Consider the following 22,312-nt stretch of genomic DNA (forward strand, 5'->3'; position numbering starts at 1 on the left):
GTATGCACGTGTGTAGAACATGACACTTAAAAAAAGTGTAAGCATGTTCATTTCTCTTTGGTGGCAAGCCCATGGGCACACACGATGATGTTTGATCCTCAGCTGTACCAGTGGGAGGGAGCCCCAGCTTTACTGTCCTTGCAGAGGAGGAGGGGCTCAGCTATAGAAACAAACGGAAAAGCACTGTCTCCACACCTTTTTAAAGCCACATCACTGTGGTAATAACCAACAAATCCGATCGTTACTTTATTTACTTGACATCTGGTTCTTTTTTCAAGCCTTATAGATGGGGGGCCTTCAGTAATTTCATGCTGAGGAGTGGCACTTTCTTGGGGAGGCAGTTTTAGAGGCAGAGAGGGAGCCAAGAGCTAGTCGCTACTCCAGTGCAGATGGGGGGAGCAGGCTGTAGAGATACATACCTGGAAGAAGCAAAGGTGACCTCTCTGTTACAGAGATGCCCGTCTCGTGTAGAGACAGAAAGGAAAAGAATTCAGCACACCAGTGACACGATTGACCCTTTAATGTCCAAAACAGGTTTTTACACTCAGTTCCTCCAGGTAAGTTTTCTAAGTGAAGGCGCATTTAGAAAGGCAAAAGCATTCTCCCTCTGTCCTGGGTTCAGCAGTAGCAGTCATTTTTCTCCTTCTTGGTAGCTGATGCAGTGCAGTGTTTTGACTTTCGGCTCAGGAACAGAGCTGATAACAAGGATGTTTTGGTTTGGCCAAGGACTTTGTGAGCCTCATGCTCTGCCAGGGAGGAGGGGAAGCCAGGAGGAAGCAGAGACAGGACACCTAACCCAAACTGACCAAAGAGGTATTCCATACCACAGCACGTCATGCCCAGGATGTAACTGGGAGTGAGCCAGAAGTATCAGTTGGTGCTTGGTCGGGCTTGGGGGGCGAGTTATTGGTTGGCTGGTGGTGAGGTGTTGTATTCTCTTCCCTTGTTATTTCCTTTATCATTATTATTATTGGTGGTAGCAGTAGTGATTTGTGTTATACCTTAGTTACTAAACTGTTCTTATCTCAACCCATGGGAGTTGCATTCTTTTCGATTCTCCTCTCCGTCCCTCCCGGAGTAGGGGGAGGGAAAGAAGGGGGGGGAGTGAACGAGTTACCTGACTGGGTTTAAACCACGACACCCTCCTACCTTCAGGAGCTTTGCTGTGTACTCCTGCCATGCTTTACAGGCTGCATCCAGATCACACATCAGATGTTGTACTCTGAAAATGTCCTGCTAAAGATGACAGTACAGTGGTGTCTGGGTGCTTGTCCATCCCATGACTGAGTATGTAACAGGAGCCTTTTTAAAGGATTTAGAAATGAGAGTTTTCTGTCTTTGAAATAACAATTAGACAAACCAGGTACTCGGGCTACAAAAGTGCTTTAAACTGGGAACTAGAAAGGCCAGGTGACCAGGGTGGTAGCAAACCAGCATATCAGGACCATGCATACCTCAAACTGGAAGAACAAAGTCAGACCAACACCCACTCACCATGCACTTTTTTTCCCAGGAATGTTTGGTGTTGCATTTCTTTCCAATGCTCTTCAGGCTCGATCTCACTGTCGCACCTCTTCAAGCCACTTGCTGGCTTTGCAAGTATGAGAGACTCCTGTCAAGTTCCATATAATCAGCACTGACAACCACGCAGGCCAGAAACTGAATATTCATTACCTATCTTCCTTATTGTCCATGAGTAAGATTCTTACCAGCTAGTTTTTTGTGACAATAATAGCTGCATGTGGAAATGCAATACATTGCAGCATAGCCCACCAGTGGGAACTGGAAGGTAATTTGGAGATGATGAGGTTAAATAGATGAAGTAATGGAGGAGTGTACTTTGCTGAAAGCATATTTTAGCATACAAGGTTTCTAACTTGATGCCAGAGGACAGAGAGGATGATTGCCAGATTGATAGTTAAGAAAAATGTCATTTTAACTGACAACTGAACAAACAAAAAATTAATGAGGTAAATCTGGAACTCCAGAATACCCAGGCTTATATTGTCATTCCTGAGTAGAACAGTCTATTCACGAAAAAGTGAGTTTTCAAGGAAAATCATAGTATTTTTAAAAACAGCCTTTGATGTTTAAAATGCATACAATGTGACAATAGTTTTCAAACATACAGTCGGATTATTTCTGCTTGGATTGGTTCTCTTGTTCCTGTGATTTGCTATCAATCATGAAAGCAAAAACAGGAAGAATTTGTGGAGTAAAATTGGTTATCTGCACCAAAATTAGACATGAACTTTAACCAATTACTTGAATGATACGTTTTCTTGTAAGCACTACAGAGTCAGACCTTTTATCATGTGCAACAGACTGTTGTTACACTGTAGCATGTGCTTAATACACCAAATATTAATCATTTTGAGTAGCACAAGCACACTGCAGAGTAAAGGAAGTCTCTAAAACCTGCTATTCCAGAGAAGCGGATCCGATTCTGGTTGAAAGGCTGGAGCTCTCAAGCTTGTGCAACTTGTCATTACAGTGATACAGTTAGAGTACTTGGCAACGCAATTTAATAACCATTTTAAACTGAGGCAGTACAGGCTGCTGTGTGGATGAGAAGTCCTGTCTTCTTTTTTGCATGTCAGTGTTTCTACTTGCGCAGTAAATCAGATGAAAGAACTACCTGAAGCCATGACTAGGCTTCTACCCAAAGCTTTGTAAAACCCTGGGACAAGGGAGCAAGTGAGCAAGGGATCAGCCCCTGATTTATCTCACTATTCATCTGAAGAGCTATTATTTCTGAGCCAGGCTGGTGCAGTAAGAGCACACATAGATCTGCGTATCCACATAGAGGTTTGGTTAGCCACAAAGTCCAGAAGCAATCCTCATGCAGATGACACTGACCCACTGGAACCAAGAATGCTGCTTCCCAGGTGCAGGCTATTCACACTGGCGTTGCTTGCCTCACTCCTGTGACTGAGACACCAGAGCAGTCTGACAGCATACTGCAAAAGGCAGATCTTTCTGTGTGTCAGCCAAAACAGATGTAAATATTCCTGGCCTTCTTACTTGATTTAAAAACAAGGAAAAAACATAGCTGTAAAACCTAGTAGCTTTCTTTCTTTGTTGAAAACTATGTTTAAATAAGTGTTGCTGTTTAACTCATATGCTGCAAGGATGCTCCCTTCTGCCTGAAAATTCCTGAATGTAGGGTCTTACAGCGATAATCCAGTTTTAAAAATAGGTAGCTGGGGCTATTCCCAAGAGGAAGAAGCTTGTGGATTTACAGGGAAACTGATTCCAGTGTAAGAAAAAGGAAGCAGATATTCAAGCTCACCTGATATGCACAACAGCGATGACACTTCCCCACTGCTGAAAGACAAGGCACAGTTAGATTGCCAACCTTTCCACTTTGGGAGTTTACCTAAAGAGGCCAGAACTTTAGATGAAATGAGACAAATCAAAGCTAAATTCTGTTAAAAAACAATTCCAACTCTCTACTTTTGTCTGAAGCTCTCCTAAGAAAGACCACCATCTCAGATCTAGGTGCAAACTGCCTTGTTAGAACAGCTTTGATATTATGATAAAAGGTAAATAAAAATGGTGAAAGAGCATGCCTGGAAAATGTGTAACAAACTTGTGTAGCTGAAGCAGAAAGTCTTGTGAGGAACTGAATTAAACAAATAAAGGGTTTGCAGTATCTTGTGGTATACCGGGTATTGTACAGTTGGTGCTGAAAAAGAGCAGGTGCTGTCCCAGCTCATTTATGACCTAGGACTAGAAAAGAGAGAAGAGCTGGGGGGGTTGAGGTGGGGAGAGAACAAAAACCCCAAGGACAGTAGGAAGAACACATGCAAAACAGAGGCTTTAAAGGGGAAGGAAAACTTTGATGGCTTCACAGTGAGCAAGATGACACAATTTCTATTAGCTTTTAAACAGATTTGAAAACACTACCTATTACAGGGGTCTGGCTCATTTTACAGAGAACATACAGTCCAAGCAGTAAGCAGTTACAATTTTAAAGTAGTCTCAGCCTAACTGGCACATGAAATGCCAGTGGGAAAAAGCAAGAGGCAAAACTGTAGAGCTCCCTCAAGTTTATGTCTTCTGTCATTTGAAGATACCCACTGGAGCACACAGAGCCTATATCACAGTGAGGACTGCCATGAATTTGAGGTGAGTTAAGCTCTCTGGTGAGTGACAAAGTAAAACATTTGCTGTTATTTTTCTGAATCATCTGTTATCTTGTGCTAAGCACTTTAAAACTGCTTCTTGTGACAAATCAGGCAAATACCAAGGAGCACCCAGTCTAATGGCAAACCTGGAACTCTTCCCAGGCTCCGTATGAGCCAGGCGTTGTAAATGAGCACACACTAGACTACTGTTGCTCAGGCATCCTGAATAGTCATTGCAACAAATCACTCTTCACCATGCATTCCAGAGCAACTCTGGCAAATATTTGTCTACTAAACATTTGGTCCTATTACTACTGATATGGCGGTAACCTGTTACCAGCCAACTTTTCCTTCAAGGGACATAAAATGCAGAAGATGTTGAGGAAGAAATCCTGAAGAATAGTGTGTAAATATTTAATATGCTTTTCCTAAGCACTACCAAGGTATATGTAAATGACCATGTATTATGTAGAGGCCAAGTAATCTGCCTTAATTCAGAGCTGGAGTGGAAGGAATAAAAAAGGAGAGTTGAAGATTGAAGGAAACCTGAAATGTAAGATAACAATACCATTGGCAAGGAATATAGCAGCTTCTTTTCTTCAGCCTAGCCTCAGGCCATTTCATTCTGGTGTCATTCCAGTTGAGGCCAGCCAGCCACAGGCCACACATCATAAAAATATGTTCACAAGCAATCTATTTCCCCCCTGGGTTCTTAACCAGCACACAGGAAAGGTTCCATTTAAAAATCATTTTATTATTAACATAATCTTCCCATTTAGCCAAGTGTGGGTTACGTATAAGGAATGTTGGTAAATATTCCATTTGAGGCTTCTTTTTACATATCTCCATTGATAAATAAACTCTGAATTCACATAAAAAAGTTAAACTTAAATAACTAATATATTTTTTGTAACAGGCATACATTGGTAAAATATAAATATTCTTGTACTCAGCTTTTGCTCTAAATAGAGATAACAATTAGCTACACATCACAGTTATTAACAGCTGAAAACGAGAACTCAACTGATTTGCTGGCCTGGACTAAAATAGAGATGGAAACAGAAATTTCATATTTTGACTTTGGGCCAAAAGAGGTTGAGAGGCAGGAAGAAAACAGCTTTATTAACAGCCTTGTTAAAAATAGCCTGCTCTGCCACTGAATTCTAACTTATTCTACATTTGGTAGTTGATTCCATTATAACTTTATGTAACACTCAAGTATCACTGACAAAATATGGCACATCATCCATGAACAATATAACAATGTTTTAAAACTACCAGGGCAAAAACATAAGCAGTATGAGTGATTTGGTTCTGGCTAGTCATTTTGTCCTCTCAGCCTAATGTTAATATATTGCATCACATTACTGCTTTGGCCGCTCTCCCTCAAAAGACTGGAATTTGTTACCTGTAGCTCTAAAGTTTTTCAAACTAACCAGTAACCAGGCAGCTTGATACAATGAGTTTCCTCACCTGGAAGTCAGACCAAAATCGGTTGATCATGGTGCCCTCTCAAAGGACTCTCGGAATAATGGTAAAAGGGACCACAGGGCTGCTAGCTTCAAGCTCTAGTGCTGTCAGGAAGCATTCGGTTGCGGCATCATCATTGCCTTGAGCCTGCAGCACCTCCCCCAGGCCATTCCAGACCTCATGGGCTGTGGAATTCACCTGGACGGCATCTCTGAGAATCTTCTCTGCCAAGCTATAGCGCCCAAGCTGGTGAAGTATCAGAGCCTGCAAGAAAGCAAAGGAAAAATGGTTGAGATTGGCCACTAGGAGTTTCCAGAAGCTCAAATGATATGTCACAACATAAATAAGTGTGGTAGTTCTTGGGTTCAAAGTGTTAAAGGCTATATAACAATTTTTATTTTTTAGTTTTTATTAGAGAAATAACCTGAAGCAGGACTGGAGAAGGCTACTGCACACCAAGGAGTCAAGTGCCTTTGCATAGGAAACAAAGACACGGAAATTAAAAAACCTGAGTTGAACAATAAAAACCCACCCAACCACCAAAAAACAGTAAGTACTTGAGATTCCCATGTCAGAAGGCCTACTAAAGCATGTGCCCTGATGTGTTTGTGTCCTGCCTGCATATCTCAGCACCCAGTTCATGTCTTATAACATCTGAGATTGTCCACATGACATCATCAGCTTTCAGAGACTGCAGTAACAGAACCAAGTGGGCAACACCCACTGCATTTGATTCAACCTCCGAAACAGGAAACGTGCTGGGACTAATATTGCACCAGCAGTCTATAAAGGTCCAGCAGGCAGATAACTTCCTAAGAAGCTTCCTAGACACAGATTCTCTGTCTTCCTCTGTGGGATGGGATCCAATTCAACACCACATGATCCAAGAGGATGTCCAAACCCACTAGGATATGGGCTGAATGAGGCAGTGGAAATCTCCATCCAGCATATTCAGCTATGTGGAATGACCCTGTGAGAAAGATTTTTTCCAGGATTATAATAATGATGTTATGCATTTTTACCTTGTAATTCCATATTGCAAAATGCTTATGGACCACAAATCTTTGTTTTATAGAGAGTTCTGATTACATGCTTACAGATTCCCTCTCAGCCCCCACTCCTTGGACCATTTCTCTCTGTACCTCTGTCCCTCAAAGTATTACCAACCTAAATGCCGATGATTAGAAAACAGTGAAATTCTATGCAACCCATGAATTATTCACCATACATTTCTGGAATTCTGCCCACCAGGCTGACTTTCAGCATGGACTGACTGCTAGCTCCATCCTATAGAGAAAGAGAGCAGACCACACTATGAAGAATAGTTAGGGTTGGAAAGGACCTCAAGATCATCAAGTTCCAACCCTGCCATGGGGGCTGGAACCATCTCACCCAAGGCTCTGTACAATCCAGCCTTGAACATCGCCAGGGATGGAGCATTCACAGCTGCCTTGGGCAACCCATTCCAGTGCCTCACCACCCTCACAGTAAAGAACTTCTTCCTTATATCCAATCTGAACTTCTTCCTTATATCCAGTCTAACCTTCCCCTGTTTAAGTTTGAACTCGTTACCCCTCATCCTATCACTACAGTCCCCAGTGAATAGTCCCTCCCCAGCATCCCTATAGGCCCCCTTCAGATACTGGAAGGCTGCTATGAGGTCTCCACGCAGCCTTCTCTTCTCCAGGCTGAAAAACCCCAACTTCCTCAGCCTCTCTTCATACGGGAGGTGCTCCAGTCCCCTGATCATCCTCGTGGCCCTTCTCTGGACTTGTTCCAACAGTTCCGTGTCCTTTTTATGTTGAGGACACCAGAACTGCACACAATACTCCAGGTGAGGTCTCACAAGAGCAGAGTAGAGGGGCAGGATCACCTCCTTCGACCTGCTGGTCACGCTCCTTTTGATGCAGCCCAGGATACAGTTGGCTTTCTGGGCTGCAAGCTCACACTAAACACAGCTCATGTTCATTTTCTCATCAACCAACACCCCCAAGTCCTTCTCCACAGGGCTGCTCTGAATCTCTTCTCTGTCTAACCTGTAGCTGAGCTGCCAAGTGAGTCAGCATTTCCAGAGCAAGTTAACAGTACTTCCAATCCAAAAATCAGGTAACTTGCAGGGTCACTGATTTTTCCCTACAGGAAAGTGATTGTCAGTGACTAGTAGGTATCAGATGTGAAACTACAAAAAATGAAGCAAAGACGTGGAATATATAAAGGTGGTGTGGCTGCATGCACCTAACTTTAGTAAAATTAAAATGTTCTTAATTTTTGAGACAAGATTCTCCAATTAATTTTCAAAAATCTTCTTTTTTTTTTCCTGTGTGCATTTGTACATTTTATACTAATGAAACATGAGTTCTCTGAATATTAGTACTACTTTTTTTCCAGCAAATAAACCAGTCAATTTTCCCCTTTTGCTAAAGATACAAGCTGTTCTTTTCAAGTTTAGAGGAAACAACCAAATTTTGCAGACATAAGCTTGTTGATGGAAACAGAAACATGTTATGTCACATCTGCCCTATTCTGTACAGAAAAAAGTGCAGCTGAGATTTTACAGGTGATAGAACTAGAGCAAATACTAGCTGTTTGTTTGCTGTTACTTTTTTCTAAGAATGTAAGACATTTAGCACTAGTGAAGGAACCACTCTTGCATGAGCAATCAGGTCCCATCCTGTACCCTCATGTTTTGAAGGCACAGCTTTTTAGAGCGAGAATCTCTCAAAAGTCAAGTCTTTCACTGGTGTCTCGGGCTTCGATGGTATGAAGACTCCTGCCGTGGGTAGCAGTGCTAGCGCAACGAGCTTTGCTTCCCAAGAACCAATGGAGAGAAAACAGGACTTGTTTCATGCAGAGCATCAAAAGGACATTGATATTTGACCACTTATCTGTGGGCTGAGCTCAAACAAGCAGTCTAGAGAAAGAAGCCATAATACCCTCTGATTCATTAACTCTCTCAAAACGGTGGCCAGATGTCATGTATTTTGAGCGTCTAGTTTGTAATTCCCTTCCTGGAAGACTTCATTAAAATTCTGAGACATAGAACATTTAAAATTGTTTTCAGTCCTTGCCTGACTTTGCTCTATTAAGCATTACACTACAGACCACAGGCAGAAGGAGCATGCCATGCATGCCTACTGAACAGCAACATCCTTTAGTTTAGACTTCACACCATCACCCATTCAAGAAAATTGACCTCCAGTTTACCAGCTGTCAGCATATGCTTGATCTCTGTACTGGACCCTTCAGGAAAAACAAAACAAAAAGCCCCCAACCATTAAAAACCAAAACATAAAAGAAAAAAATCCCTACATTCCACCCCCTTCCCAAGCAAAACTCCTCTAAGATTTCCCAGAAATCAATACAAATTATCCTAGTCCTTCACTGAGTATTTTCCTTTGCTTCCTAACTAGAAACAAAATCTTAAAGCTACCAGTTCTGGTGTTTACCTATTTAGCAGCAGATGCACAGACAACATTTATCTGCAGAATAATGTCAGGTCTCTCTATGGCTGGATATGGGCTTGAACAACACATCAACTGTGCAGAAACACAGAGGGGTATCTAAGTGACATATGGCTCACACCTTCAGACTTGCCATGTTAATTTAAATTAAAGGGAATGCCTTTTTTGCATATCCTTCTTATAAACAGGCAAGCAAACTTTAAAAGAAAAAAAATAGGGAATTTAGAACCTGAATCAATTAGGAAAACTGCTTTATTATCATTTGAGTAAACAATAAGAAAGGTTACTAGGAAAATACCCACTCTACAAAAGATGATGAAAACAGTAAGTTCCTAAGGAATCACACAAATCTAAGGCAATCTATTTGTTCTTTGTACATTTTTAAAATGCCACAATATTTGACAAAGGTGTTTAAGACAACTGTTGGCATCCCGCTAGGATAATCTCCACTAGTTCTTTCACATGAAGACCAACAAATTTACGCCATTTGCTTCTAACAATTATAAAAGCGTCTAAGGTGTGTTGAACTCTTCATTTTGCAGCCCAGGACAAGTTTTGTTTATTACTTTACCATGTGCTTGGTTTGCTGTGAATTTTGGGGTTCTTTTGGGTTTGTTTTTTTTTTTTTTGGCAAAGCACTGATTTCCCCTAAATGTGTTATGACTTCCAGCTTTAGTCTGCTCAGGATGTCTTTATGTTGTAAACTCTCTCAGCAAATCTTACTTTTCTTTTAGACAGTTCTACATTGCAGAGGTTGATTTTGTAACTCAAAAAGCTCTAGTAGAAAGCTCTAATCAGAAGTGGCACAGGCAGAAAGGTAAGAGAATCTCTGAAGAGACTTCTGTGTCATCATCACAAGAAGTGAAAGCAGTGCTTCATCTCTCCGACTCACTGGTATTAATATTTGCATAATCAACAGTACTCAGATTTGTGGAGCTCAGATGCTGGCTGCTCAAGGAAAGGTCAACAGCCCTTCTACAGTGCCCAGGCCATCATCAGGGCTCAGCAGTGAGTTACAGGGAGTTTTCAATTTTGACAGCCTACGGGGGCTGGCTTTCTGTAAAAAGAGTACTCCTGTGTGCTGCCTGCGACAGGGAGGTTCTGTAGTCACTACAAACAAGGTTCTACATAAGCTTCACATCAGAACAGAACAAAACCCTCTAGGAATTAATAAAAAGAGGGGGAAAGTGCTTCCAACTTTCTTCTCTACCACAGGTTATTTTCAAGGTCTTGATGATTCTTTCCTCATTCAGTCTGGAGTCACATGCCTCCCTGCAGTTGGGCAGTGAGTTCACATGTTTCCTTGCTCAATCATCACCCTTGCTCTCCATTTTATACTGCCCCATACATACAAACTGCTATTCTTTGCTTATTTTGCCAAAGCATCTGCCCAAGGATTATTTTTATAATGCCAAGCCAAGCAAGGCCCAACCCCTGACTGAAGGCCCTTGGCACTGTTGTCAAAACAGAAGTAATTTGTTATTTATTACTCAATATCTCCTAGGTACCTACACAAATACAGCCCAGAAAAACAGCTATTGAGTCTGAACAGACAGATATATCTTACTGTACCATCCAAAACATCTGGTTGAATAACCTTCATTTATACTTAGCTTGCATGAGTTAAGGAATAGGGATTATATCTTCTGTATTTTGGATACTGTCTTGGGACTAATCATGTTTAGTGTTTAAATTAATAACACATCACAAGAATTATGAGCGTAATGACAGAATAGGAAAACAAAAAGAGGATACAATACAGAAAGCAACAGGCTGATCATGAGAACTAGGAAAACAGAAATATGGCAGAAGCCAGCAAACCAAGGTGGAAAATACCACAATGGTAACACAGTTCTGCAGCACGGTAGAAGCCTGTCAACCAAGCAGCTTGGGACAAATACTTGGGTATATGAGGCAGCCACAGGATGACAGCGTGAAAAGGTGCCAGTGTGAAAGACTAGAAGTGACATAAGAAGTTGTTTCCAACAGGGAGGAAGACAACAGTGACTTTAGCAGCTGTGCTGGACACAGCTACAGCAGGGCCTCCTCTGGCACCTTGTGTAGTCTCCTCTATTCAACAGAGGTCATTCAAAATGGAACAGAAAATTACTGTTGAGATGATCAATTAAAAAAATCCTAATTTACAACAGGAGACTAACAGACTTAGTTTGTTTAACCTAGCAAATCAAAAACTGAGAGGAGATGAAGTTACTTGCTATAAAAAGAGAGAAGAGAATAGAGAAAACCTATTTTAGTTAGAGAATAATGTTGGCACAAGAATACATACGTATAAATTGGCTGTAAGTTTACAAAAAAAAAAAAAAAAGGTGAAAGCATTGCTGGCAATTGGAGCAGAGAGATTTTGGCACAGCTTAGCAGGGCTCAAAACGGTGTTAAAGACTACGTCCCACAGGAAAAGCTTGAATGCTTTGATGGCTATGAGGAGAAGATTTCTCTAAAGGGTCCAGGGAGCTTCCACTACTCCTGTTCCAATACCAGGTTCTCCCTCAACTGCATTGAGAGTGATAATATTTTCATGTCTATATAATATTACTACTTGATGCTTCTGTTGCAAGAACAACTTTCTTTTGATTCCTTGGGTTACACTAAAGAAACAGGTGCAGAGAAATGTCCAACTAATGAATAAAAAGATTAAAAAGCAAAATTATGGTAGGTATCCATCTTATTTCTGAAAGAAGAAAACTAGCATAACAAAATTAATGGATTTGGAAATCTTCAAATCTACAAGGCCTTTTTTAAAAAAGCAAACAAGCCAAATCCCTCACCATATTCAAAGTCTTTTGGGCACAAAAAGATGCATAATGGAATTTTCAAATGCATTAAGATATCATGTTTAATCAGAATTCACTTCAAGAGGACCTAAATCCTTACTCCACCTAGGTAACTTCCAATATGCCATTACATATCTATTTGTATCCTAGATAAACAAGATATCTTTAAAATTTGATCTATGCTGATAGCACAATAAAACCAGTAATTACCATTAATACCTTCTTCAATAAGCCAGAATTATATTTTGCTATGTATCGGACATGTCAAAATTGTATTTTGGCATAGTTGTTTTTCCCTTCTACATGTTATTTTTCATTAGCTATAGGTAAGCATTTTTAAAAAGGAAAGCATTCAAATGGATCCTAATTTCCAAATGCAGCTTTACATAGTCTCCAATAACCCTCAGTTACCAAATACTTCATTATTCATTAATAAAATATGATCTCTTAGAATCTGAACGTGATAGAGTAAGCAATTGTATAAAGCCATAAATGCTTAAATGAGTGTGCGGCATAGCCTTCATTGAAAAGAAGTCTTTTCTGCAACAGGCTTTCCCTCTTTTCAAATTAACTTGTCATAATTATTAACCAAAAAGTCAATGGAAAACACACATCTAGAAAAACAAACATGGGACAGAAATGGAAAACTACTTAAATAACTAATTTCTGATTTTGAAAGCATGATAAAACCTCGCCATTTAGAGGAGTCCAGTAAGGTCATTTTTTTTTTAGTTGCTTTCAGACAAATGAGAAGTTAACATTCAAATTTTTTTCCAGGGAATGAACTTCTAAAAAAATTAAAGCCACAACTGTCACCCAATTGTATGTTTCACCAACCCAGAGCTTTATTGTGCTAAACAAGATTTGCAATAACTGCCAAAAAAAGAGAGTTAACACTACAAAGACCCCTGTAGTTTCTTCAGTGTGACTAAAAAGTTTCTGCTCATGAGGTGGTTTTCTTAATGTTTAATTGTCTGAATATTCTCCAACCCCTCCTAAAAAATAAACAGTTCTCAATCTCAACAGAAACACCACTTGAGATTTTTACCTTTATTCATTTGATTTCAAGTGGAATAATTTGATTTTCTCTAAGAAATATATATATATTATAGGCTGGAGATATTCTCAAAACCAATGCAATGAGTACAATTGATTTCAAAGTGGAAAAAATATAATGGGAACTTGAATCATGAGTGCATTTGCACTTTACTTTCTCCAGGGGATGCCGAGCTCTCAGCACTGAACTCTCGTAACTCTGCAGAGAAGTAAACTGGCAACTGAGAGAAGGGGACAGTATGAGAAAAAGGAATGTGGCGTACCTAACATGCAAAAAACTGTCAGAGACGCTCACCATGTTAAAAAATTGCAGCCTGTTGACCTGCAGAAGACTCAACAATGGAGATTTCATATTTGAGATTGAGATACTAATATTATTTTTTCCTAGTAGGTCTACTACATGACCGGTAGGGCTTCTGAATTTGTATAATGCAGACCTTTTTTAGCTAAAAAATGTACCAGAGCTAAAAGTTGCCCTTGCAAAAACAAGAGCTAGAAGAAAACATTATAAGCATATGAAAATAAAAAATGGACTGATCTTGCTTTTAATGATGAAAGCAGAGAGACAGAACAACAACAGAAACACCGCTTCGCTGGTTCACTGATGATCTGCTCAAGCCAAATAAGCTAGTAGCTGCAAATGTATAATTGGATATAGAGCTATATGGATGTGGAAAATAGTGGGTTTTTTTGAGTTACTACAAAAAGGCCTAAAGAACTCAGTATTACCCCCAGTAATTTTTCAGGTTCCTATTTAATTTTTTTTAAACAAGTCACAACCTGCCTAAAAGAGAATCAACTTTCTACTGTGGTATGCAGAAAGATGTGATAGAACAACCCATCTTACCTAAAAAACTTGAAAATCAAGGATTATGACCATAACCAGTTATGAAACTTAATATGCAATGTATGCATTGCAAATCCACAGGCACTGTAATTTTAGCATCTCAAAACTGCCCCTTGTTACATGCTGCTTTTTCAGCCTATTTTGCATGTGTTAAGGTGGTTGCTATTTTCAAGCAAATCTATCAAACTTGAAGGTTTACCAGAGACATGACACTGTTATGCTATAATAATGAAGCAGAAGTGCTAGAAAGGCAAATAAGAATTTATCATGACATATGGAAAAATAAGTAAAATTCTGCAGCTGATACTTTCCATCCTCTGTGATAAAAATACGTATTTTAAATGTATTCTATAATCAATATTTTACACTTACGTAAAGTGAAGTAGCACAGTATTTATATACTATGCTCTCCTATTTTTGTTTTAGCTGATGAATTTGTGTTGAAACACGTCCCTCTAATGGAAGTATGACTTTGCACAATAAATCATTTATTAACTCCTTCTTTCAAAGGCATGTATACCAAGAACAGTTGCATGTTTAGTCATTGTAAGTAACTATTCTTTGCAAGTGAGAAAAAATTGTGACATAGTGCATCAGTTCAAAATAAGCCATTCCAAAAAAAAAAAAAGATGAATAAACATAATTCTATGCCTGTAATTACAGACACAGATGCATTCTAATGCAAGGATTTTGAAGGGTGTTCATATTATAAGGTTTAAAACCAACTGGATTGACTACCAACATTTGTAAGTAAAGATAATTTTCTGTAAAGAAAGAAATCCATATTTTTTTTTAATTGGAAAAGAAACTGTATGCATGTAACTTGTTTCCAAAATGCAGAATACAAACCGATTTATCTTGCTTTCTCTAATAACACAATTCTTTTGACTCATAAAAAGTGTGTTTCTTCAAATATTTTCACAATAAAACTTCCTAGCAGCTCAGTAGGGATTTTTTTAAATGAGGACAACCAGCTAATAATACTACAGCTGATCACTCACTAAACCAAACCAAAGCAACTGATAGGTGGTGACCTTGGTGGGGGGGTTGGGACAGATGATCTTCAGAGGTTCCTTCCAACCCTAACAATACTGTGATTCTGTGATGAATTAATATGAACCAGCACCTGCAAGTGATAAAAAAGCCAGCGCTTTTGTTCATTGCCCGTCCCAAACCACTGCCCGTTCTGTGTGTCCCTTCCTGCCTGTCCCCCCACTTGCCTCCCTCACTCCCAGCACCCTGTGTCAGTGCTGAAGCAAGCTCCCAGCCCCAGTTTGTTATTTCTTTACCCTTCCCCCAATGCCAACATGCCCCCTGAGGTATCCAATTGCTTCCCCTGCTGCAAAACACTCGTTGCTAGGAGAAAACCTACTGCTTGGCAACAGGCTTTTAAAACAACAACTTTGGCTTTGTTACTCACTGAACTTTACATTGCCAGCATGAAATAACGAACCTGTGTCCTTGTTAGCACATCTGTGTATTTATAACCCCTTGAAAATGACTGACCCCTTACAAAAGGGATGTGCTTGCCTTTTAGTTTGTTACCGTTCACAGCTGATAATGCAGAAAGGTTCAAAACAAACGTTTTGGGTTCTTTTTTAACTTGCTGGTTGTAGCCTTCCACTGAAGTGGAAGCTCCTGGTCAGGAGCTTGTTAGGACAACATGATCTTGCAATAGTCTGCTGTAATTTTGATTTACACTTTATGTGAACATTCTAACCGCTTATAAAAACATTCCATGACCATCACACTATATTGTGAGAACTAATTTGACTAGCAAGCATGTTGGAAACAAAACATCTTACTAATGGAGTGAAACAGCAAGTGACTTCAGAGATTATCTAACTTTTCACCTCCATCTGAAAATTACAAGTCCCCATTTTTCATTAATGACAGTTTTTCCTAAAAAATCACAATGAACACACTGGTGATATGTGGCTGCTGGAAACAGTAATTAGAAAAATTGATCAAATGTTCTAATGAAGAAATCAATCTGAAGTCAGTGGAATAGCTTGTGCATTAAAGAAAAATTAGAGTTGTAGATCCAGTACTAGGTTCTGTAGTTCAAATTTGTAACTAGTAGAACTGTCAGGCTTCAAATTGAGTACTTAGGAGATCTTTAGCTAGATTGTCACTAGTGCACTTGCAGTCCATACTTACACACATTCAATGCTACACAAACTAGAACTTGTCTGAACTTCTGAGACTATGGAAAAGGAATCAGAAGTGAATGATACACTTCTGAAGTACTTTTTTTGCATTTAGGCATGTGCATTTCTCTCAGATATTCTGACAAATGCTGTATTAAATACTCAGAGCTAGAATGGCAGTATAAAAGATGACCAGTACTTTCATTACCAAAATAAAACAGAAATTCAAAGATTAAAGCACATTATTCATATTTTTATTCCTTCTGCCCTTAGCCAAAGAGACTTTTGCATATACATGTATATGCTATAACTACAGTTAATGTCACTGTTTCAGAAGTGTTGACACAACAGCAGCGCATTCTACACTGGGATTGCAGTAACCTCTAAGAAGAGGAGGTTATTTTTAATATAGGATTAATAACTATATTTTTATAGCATCCCAGGAAACGGACCGTTTCCTCCCCCCCAAAAAAGCAGATGTGAACTGCCATCTGCTCCTCAGCCTCAACACATTAAAATGGGAAAAGCTCTCCTCACAGAAGTTTGCAGAAACCTCCCTGCATGAGAGAGAATGCACCCTCTTTCTCCCTTCCACGGACTCTGAAATGAAAGGCAGAAGTTGTAGGTAGCCTGCTAACCTGTCAGTCTGACAGGACAGCTGCCAGCAGGCCTGTCTTTAAGGGAAGGCTATTTTGAGCATGAAGTGAAGACATACCTCCCATCTGTGCACCATCAGGCAGAGATCAGAAGAGCCAAACCCTAACCACTGGTTAAGAAAGGACTTTTAACACTTTCAGAAAAACAAAACAAAACACTTCTTTATATACCAACTTAGCTTTCACAAAACCTGAAGTTAAATATAACAAAAATTAAGGAAAAAAGTGGTGGACAATTAAAGAGAGAAATCCAAACAGCAATATTTGAAAAAATATGGCAGTCAGGTGAAGTTCCTGACAACTGGACAAAGGGAAATATAACCCCCATTTTCAAGAAGGGGAAAATGGATGACCCAGGAAACTACAGACCAGTCAGTCTCACCTCTGTGCCTGGCAAAATCTTGGAGCAAATTCTCCTGGAAGGCATGCTGAGGCACATGAGAAACAACAAAATGGTTGGTGACAGCCAGCATGGATTCACTAAGTGACAGATCACTGGAACAGGTTGCCCAGGGGGGTTGTGGAGTTCCCTATATTAGAGATATTCAAGGCCCGCCTGGACAAGTTCCTGTGTGATGTTCTCTAGGTTGCCCTGCTCTTGCAGGGGCGTTGGACTAGATGATCTTCTGAGGTCCCTTCCAACCCTTGGGATTCTGTGATTCTGTGACATCCTGCCTGACCAATTTGGTGGCCTTCTATGATGGGGCTACAGAACTGATGGACAGGGGCAGAGCAATTGATGTCATCTACCTGTTCTTGTGCAAAGCGTTAGAGACTGTCCCACACAACATCCTTGTCTCTAGACTGGAGAGACACAAAATTGATGGATGGACCACTCGGTGGATAAAGAACTGGCTGGATGGCCACACACAAAGAGTTGTGGTCAATGGCTCAATGTCCGGCTGGAGACCAGTAACGAGTGGTGTCCCTCAGGGATCAGTGTTGGGACCGGTCTTGTTCAACATCTTTGTCGCTGACATGGACAGTGGGATTGAGTGCGCCCTCAGCAAGTTTGCCGATGACACCAAGCTGTGTGGTTTGGTTGATATGCTGGAGGGAAGGAATGCCATCCAGAGGGACCTTGACATGCTTGTGAGGTGGGCTGATGCCAACCTCATGAAGTTCAACAAGGCAAAGTGCCAGGTCCTACACCTGGGCACTCCTTGGCACAGGGCAATCCCAGGCATGGCTACAGGTTGGGCAGAGAAGAGATTCAGAGCAGCCCTGCAGAGAAGGACTTGGGGGTGCTGAGCCGACAGTGTGCGCTTGCAGCCCAGAAAGCCAACCGTATCCTGGGCTGCATCAAAAGGAGTGTGACCAGCAGGTCGAAGGAGGTGATCCTGCCCCTCTACTCTGCTCTTGTGAGACCTCACCTGGAGTATTGTGTGCAGTTCTGGTGTCCTCAACATAAAAAGGACATGGAACTGTTGGAACAAGTCCAGAGAAGGGCCACGAGCATGGGGGACTGGAGCACCTCCTGTATGAAGACAGGCTGAGAAATTGGGGTTTTTCAGCCTGGAGAAGAGAAGGCTGCGTGGAGACCTCATAGCAGCCTTCCAGTATCTGAAGGGGGCCTATAGGGATGCTGGGGAGGGACTATTCACTAGGGACTGTAGCGATAGGACATGGGGTAACGTGTTCAAACTTAAACAGGGGAAGTTCAGGTTAGATGTAAGGAAGAATCTTTACTGTGAGGGTGGTGAGGCACTGGAACAGGTAGCCCAAAGAAGTGGTAAATGCTCCATCCATGGCAGTGTTCAAGGCCAGGCTGGATAGAGCCTTGGGTGACGTAGTCTAGTGTGAGGTGCTCCTGCCCACGGCAAGGGGTTGGAACTAGATGATCTTAAGTTCCTTTCCAACCATAACTATTCTATGACAACAATTTTGGAAAACAAAACAAAACCAAGCCAATATTAAAAACAATTTACACCCCCGCTTAAATTAAGGTAACCCCCCTAACATTTATGTACCTCAGAAAATCAGCTTTTACTAATATTGATCTGGAAGCAAACAGATAAATACAATTAAGTATCACCTACCTTTTACTATTCAACTCCGTATAAGCCTATCAGGTTTTCTCACAACTATGTTTTTGGGAATCATTGTTAATTTTTTATTTAAAACTTGTAAAAAATAAGGCATTTTCCATTTAATTAACATCAGCTCAGAAGAGCCCTCTTAGGTGATTCATTTTGCTCCCTTGTTGTTACAGAAAACCTAAGCACAGCATTTCTTGTTCCACAGTGTTTAGACTATAAGTGCTAGGAGTCTCTCCAAATCATCTACCCAAATTTTTCCCTAGCCAGTTTGTTTTCATTTGTTCCAGTGCTAAAGTCACCTAGACTTTTTTGATTATGCATATTCCTCTCATGTCTACAAGGAGCATATATTATTATTAGTTTCCTGCTCCTCCCAGGAAACGCTCCAGAGACCTTCCAGTGCTACAGTTCAGTCACCTCAGTGTTCACTGTGTATAAAGATAACACTGACACAAAGCTACAGGCCAGTTTTGTCATCCAGTCACTTTACTTGGAATTACAAGAAAATCACAGGGCAAGCATGGGAGGAATCCCTAAGTGAAACCTATGCTTTAGTTCCCACTGAGGGTATACATGCCCTATTGTCCAGCCTCAGCTGGTTTTACAGGGAATGGCAGTCTCCATATTCTGGGGACAGGAAGTAACCAGTGGAGCATGAACGCCACCATCTTCCATAAGGGAAGGAGAAATCTGTAGGCTTACAAGATTAATGGTGAGACTGCACTGTTGACAAGATGATAGCATTGGTAACTGCAGCAACATGGTATCTTCTGTTGGGCCCGGCCAACTCATGAACAATGAAGATGTAGCTCTTGTAGAAAAATGGAGCTATAGCTCAGATTAACTAGTATCTCAGCTTTTTGTCCTCCCCTGTAATTTCTATACCCAAGTCATCTTCTTGCATTTTGTATTTGTTAAAATCATCATATTTCTTTTTCTGAAGGCTCTGCAAGTCTTACTTTTAATCAAACTGACACCTTGCTCCTGCAACTGCTCTTCCCAAGTAGAGGTAGCATATTAACTACCCTACAATCTTTTGTTAACTTAGGTTTCACTAAATATTACTGGTCTAATGAGATTTGCTATTTCATCTACTAGTTCTTCCAGAATTGTGGCAAATTGCCCCATACTCTTCCACCAGCATGTCCTTGACACCATTTCCATAACTGCATTTCCACTACTAATTTCATCTTTGCCATCTGCAATAAACATTACACTCCTGTTACAGATTGAGGCAAAACATGAGTTTAATGTCGTTATAGTTTAAAATGGTTACCTGTCATTGCACTGAATGACACAGCATGTGAAATCATATGCTGTGGTTGGTTTATGGCTCATGAATTCCAAACTGCATAATAAATTAGCGCATAATGTTGGAATATGCAGAAAAAGCATAATTCCAAACACCATTTCTCTCTCAGTCCTTTCCTTTGGCTTACTACTGTCAGCTGACAAGCAGCTGAAGCAGATTTGAATCCTGCTTCCCAGAATGTCAGAATCTTGTCCATTTCAGTCACTTTCTAGTTCACTGGAGCACAGTTGGCAGCAAGAACACAAGGATGTCAGAAAAGACACTCCCACACAAAGCTAGGATTTGATCAGAATAAGCAAACTAGAAGCTAATGCTCACTGAGTGAAGAGCTCAAATACCGAGTGTCAGCTTCCATTTTCAAGGGTAAGAACTGCAGCAACAGCATGGGTTTGGTGTGGAAGGTGGGAATTCCAGAACGTAAGGTGCTCACTGAGTCTACAGCACAATACAAACATTTTCTACTAGCTATTGTGTTAAACATTCACAGATTTTATATTCAGCAAAAATATTCATATATAAATGTTACGTTAAATCAAATCTAATGCACATGACAGAAAAACTGCACCTACTAATAAAACCTCTTCAAATTTTAAGAAGCTTAGGGTTTGATTCTGCAGCAGTGAGATGAGTTTGGATGCCCAGGCTAAAGCTACATCATTTATTTTCAACAAAGATCACCAGCTGCTCACGCTACCTTACAGGAAGTTAAGTTTGACACATCAGTTATTTTAACAGATCTGACAGCATTCCATACTGTTTTAGACTTTATATTAAGAACAGTTATTTCTGGCAGATGTAACCTACCAAATTCTGGCTAGGCATTCAATTAACATGACAAAGCATCAGCACACTGCAATTGTGTCATAGCATTTCATTGCCCTCTGGTAAGTCTTTGGGTCCATGACCCTCATAATGCCATCTGTTCTGATGCCATTGTGGTTATCACTTTTTCAAACGGTCATAAATTAAAAACCAGACAGAATCTCAAAGAAGCAATTGTCAGCTGTCAGGACAAACTGTAACAAGGACCATGAAAAAAAAAAAAGGAAATTGAAACACCTCTGCAGCTAATAAAGGTTCACTTGTCTTTAACATTTGTAACCACATCTGCCTTAATTTGTTACATCCCCCCTTTAGCAAAAAATGGTCTCGTTTTTAACTGAGAGAATATACTTTTTTAACTAAGTATTTATTTTAAATTACTTATTTAAAGGTAGCAAAACTAACTTACCAGCAGAGAATGGAAATAGCAGTCCTCTTTTTCAGTAGGTAAGATCACCTCTGACAGAAAGCAAGTATTTTTCCAAAGTGCTAACACAATCTTTGTCCATGTAGATTTAGAGTTCAGAAACTATTTTCACACAGTGTATTGTACAGAAGAAATCTTGAATCATAGAATCAGCAAGGTCGGAAAAGACCTTCAAGATCATCAAGTCCAACTGTTCTCCAGCATTCACAAGCCCTCCACTAAACCATCTGCATGATTTTTTAAAAATGTCTATTTCCATAGCCCTTTACTGATAAGGTCTTTATAATGCAATTCACTACTTGGTCTAAGTATGTTATGCTAACTAAAGTAATGTAGCAGAATACAGCATGTATGTTCTGGAATAAAGTTAACTTTTAACAGCTATCTCCAAAAGCACTGACTGCAATAAAGCCTGGTTTGGTTTTCTAATGACTGTGTCTTTTATCCCTGCAGCAGAGAATTTACAAATTCTCCCTCTCAAGTGTATTTGCTAGTATCTACTAAAAACCTGAAATAATGAAACAGCCTCAGTAGTCTGTGCTCCTGCCTCTGTTTTTGTTATACTTGCCCAAGCCCAGATGACCCTTTTTTATTATTAGCATTTTTATTTTTATATCATTCCTTCTTCCATCCAGATGAAACTGGCTAAAGAATTGAAAAGTTATGAAGGCAAAGCTGACAAACACACACACAAACAATGATTTCCTAATTTCCTAAGGATGTGGTCTTAAACAGCAAGCTCAAGATGTGTGATCTAAACAGTGTACCAGTAGTGGCTCAGGGAGATTGAACACACTGTGCTGCAATGAATTATTTCACCAGCATCACTGATTAAAAAGACTAATCAAGGAATTAAAACCCAGAAAGAAATTTATCTCGAATGTTAATTTTAGATATATTCATAAAGGAAACATTCCTAACTTCATTTATGAAGTTTAGTTCCTGGAATAAAAAGGAAGCATTTAAGAACTCTGGGATTTTTCATCAAAGTATTAAAAAAAAAACCAAAAACCAAAAATGCAAAGGATCAACTGCCTGTAGCCTAATAGGCCTACTACACCACGCTATATTGCTCAAGTATTCTGGGTAGTGTCTTTCCTTGCAGTGCTTAGTTTTTAACAGTGTGAACAATGTTCATGTTTTTATGTTT

General features: G+C 40.0%; 1 protein-coding gene and 1 long non-coding RNA gene across 5 annotated transcripts in view; both read right to left on the reverse strand.

The window, feature by feature from the left end:
- Nucleotides 1–505: 505 nt before the first annotated feature.
- Nucleotides 506–3,695, reverse strand: LOC133274786 (uncharacterized). Its single transcript, XR_009745264.1, has 2 exons — nucleotides 1,150–3,695; nucleotides 506–612 (listed from the first exon to the last, which is right to left on the reverse strand). It is a non-coding gene; the product is annotated as an uncharacterized LOC133274786 (long non-coding RNA).
- Nucleotides 3,696–4,863: 1,168 nt separating this feature from the next.
- TTC7B (tetratricopeptide repeat domain 7B) overlaps nucleotides 4,864–22,312 on the reverse strand; it is a 138,785-nt gene continuing 121,336 nt past the window's right edge. For all 4 annotated transcript variants that reach the window (XM_061463793.1, XM_061463791.1, XM_061463792.1 and 1 more), the window contains one exon: nucleotides 4,864–5,864. In XM_061463793.1, the coding sequence (XP_061319777.1) occupies nucleotides 5,643–5,864 (222 nt within the window). In that variant the 3' untranslated portion in view covers nucleotides 4,864–5,642. The remainder of the gene's footprint in view (nucleotides 5,865–22,312) is intronic.

This window comes from Pezoporus flaviventris, unplaced genomic scaffold (assembly GCF_033815535.1).
Source record: "Pezoporus flaviventris isolate CSIRO_AGI_PZ_B2104156 unplaced genomic scaffold, CSIRO_AGI_Pfla_v1 ptg000036l, whole genome shotgun sequence".
NCBI lineage: Eukaryota > Metazoa > Chordata > Aves > Psittaciformes > Psittacidae > Pezoporus > Pezoporus flaviventris.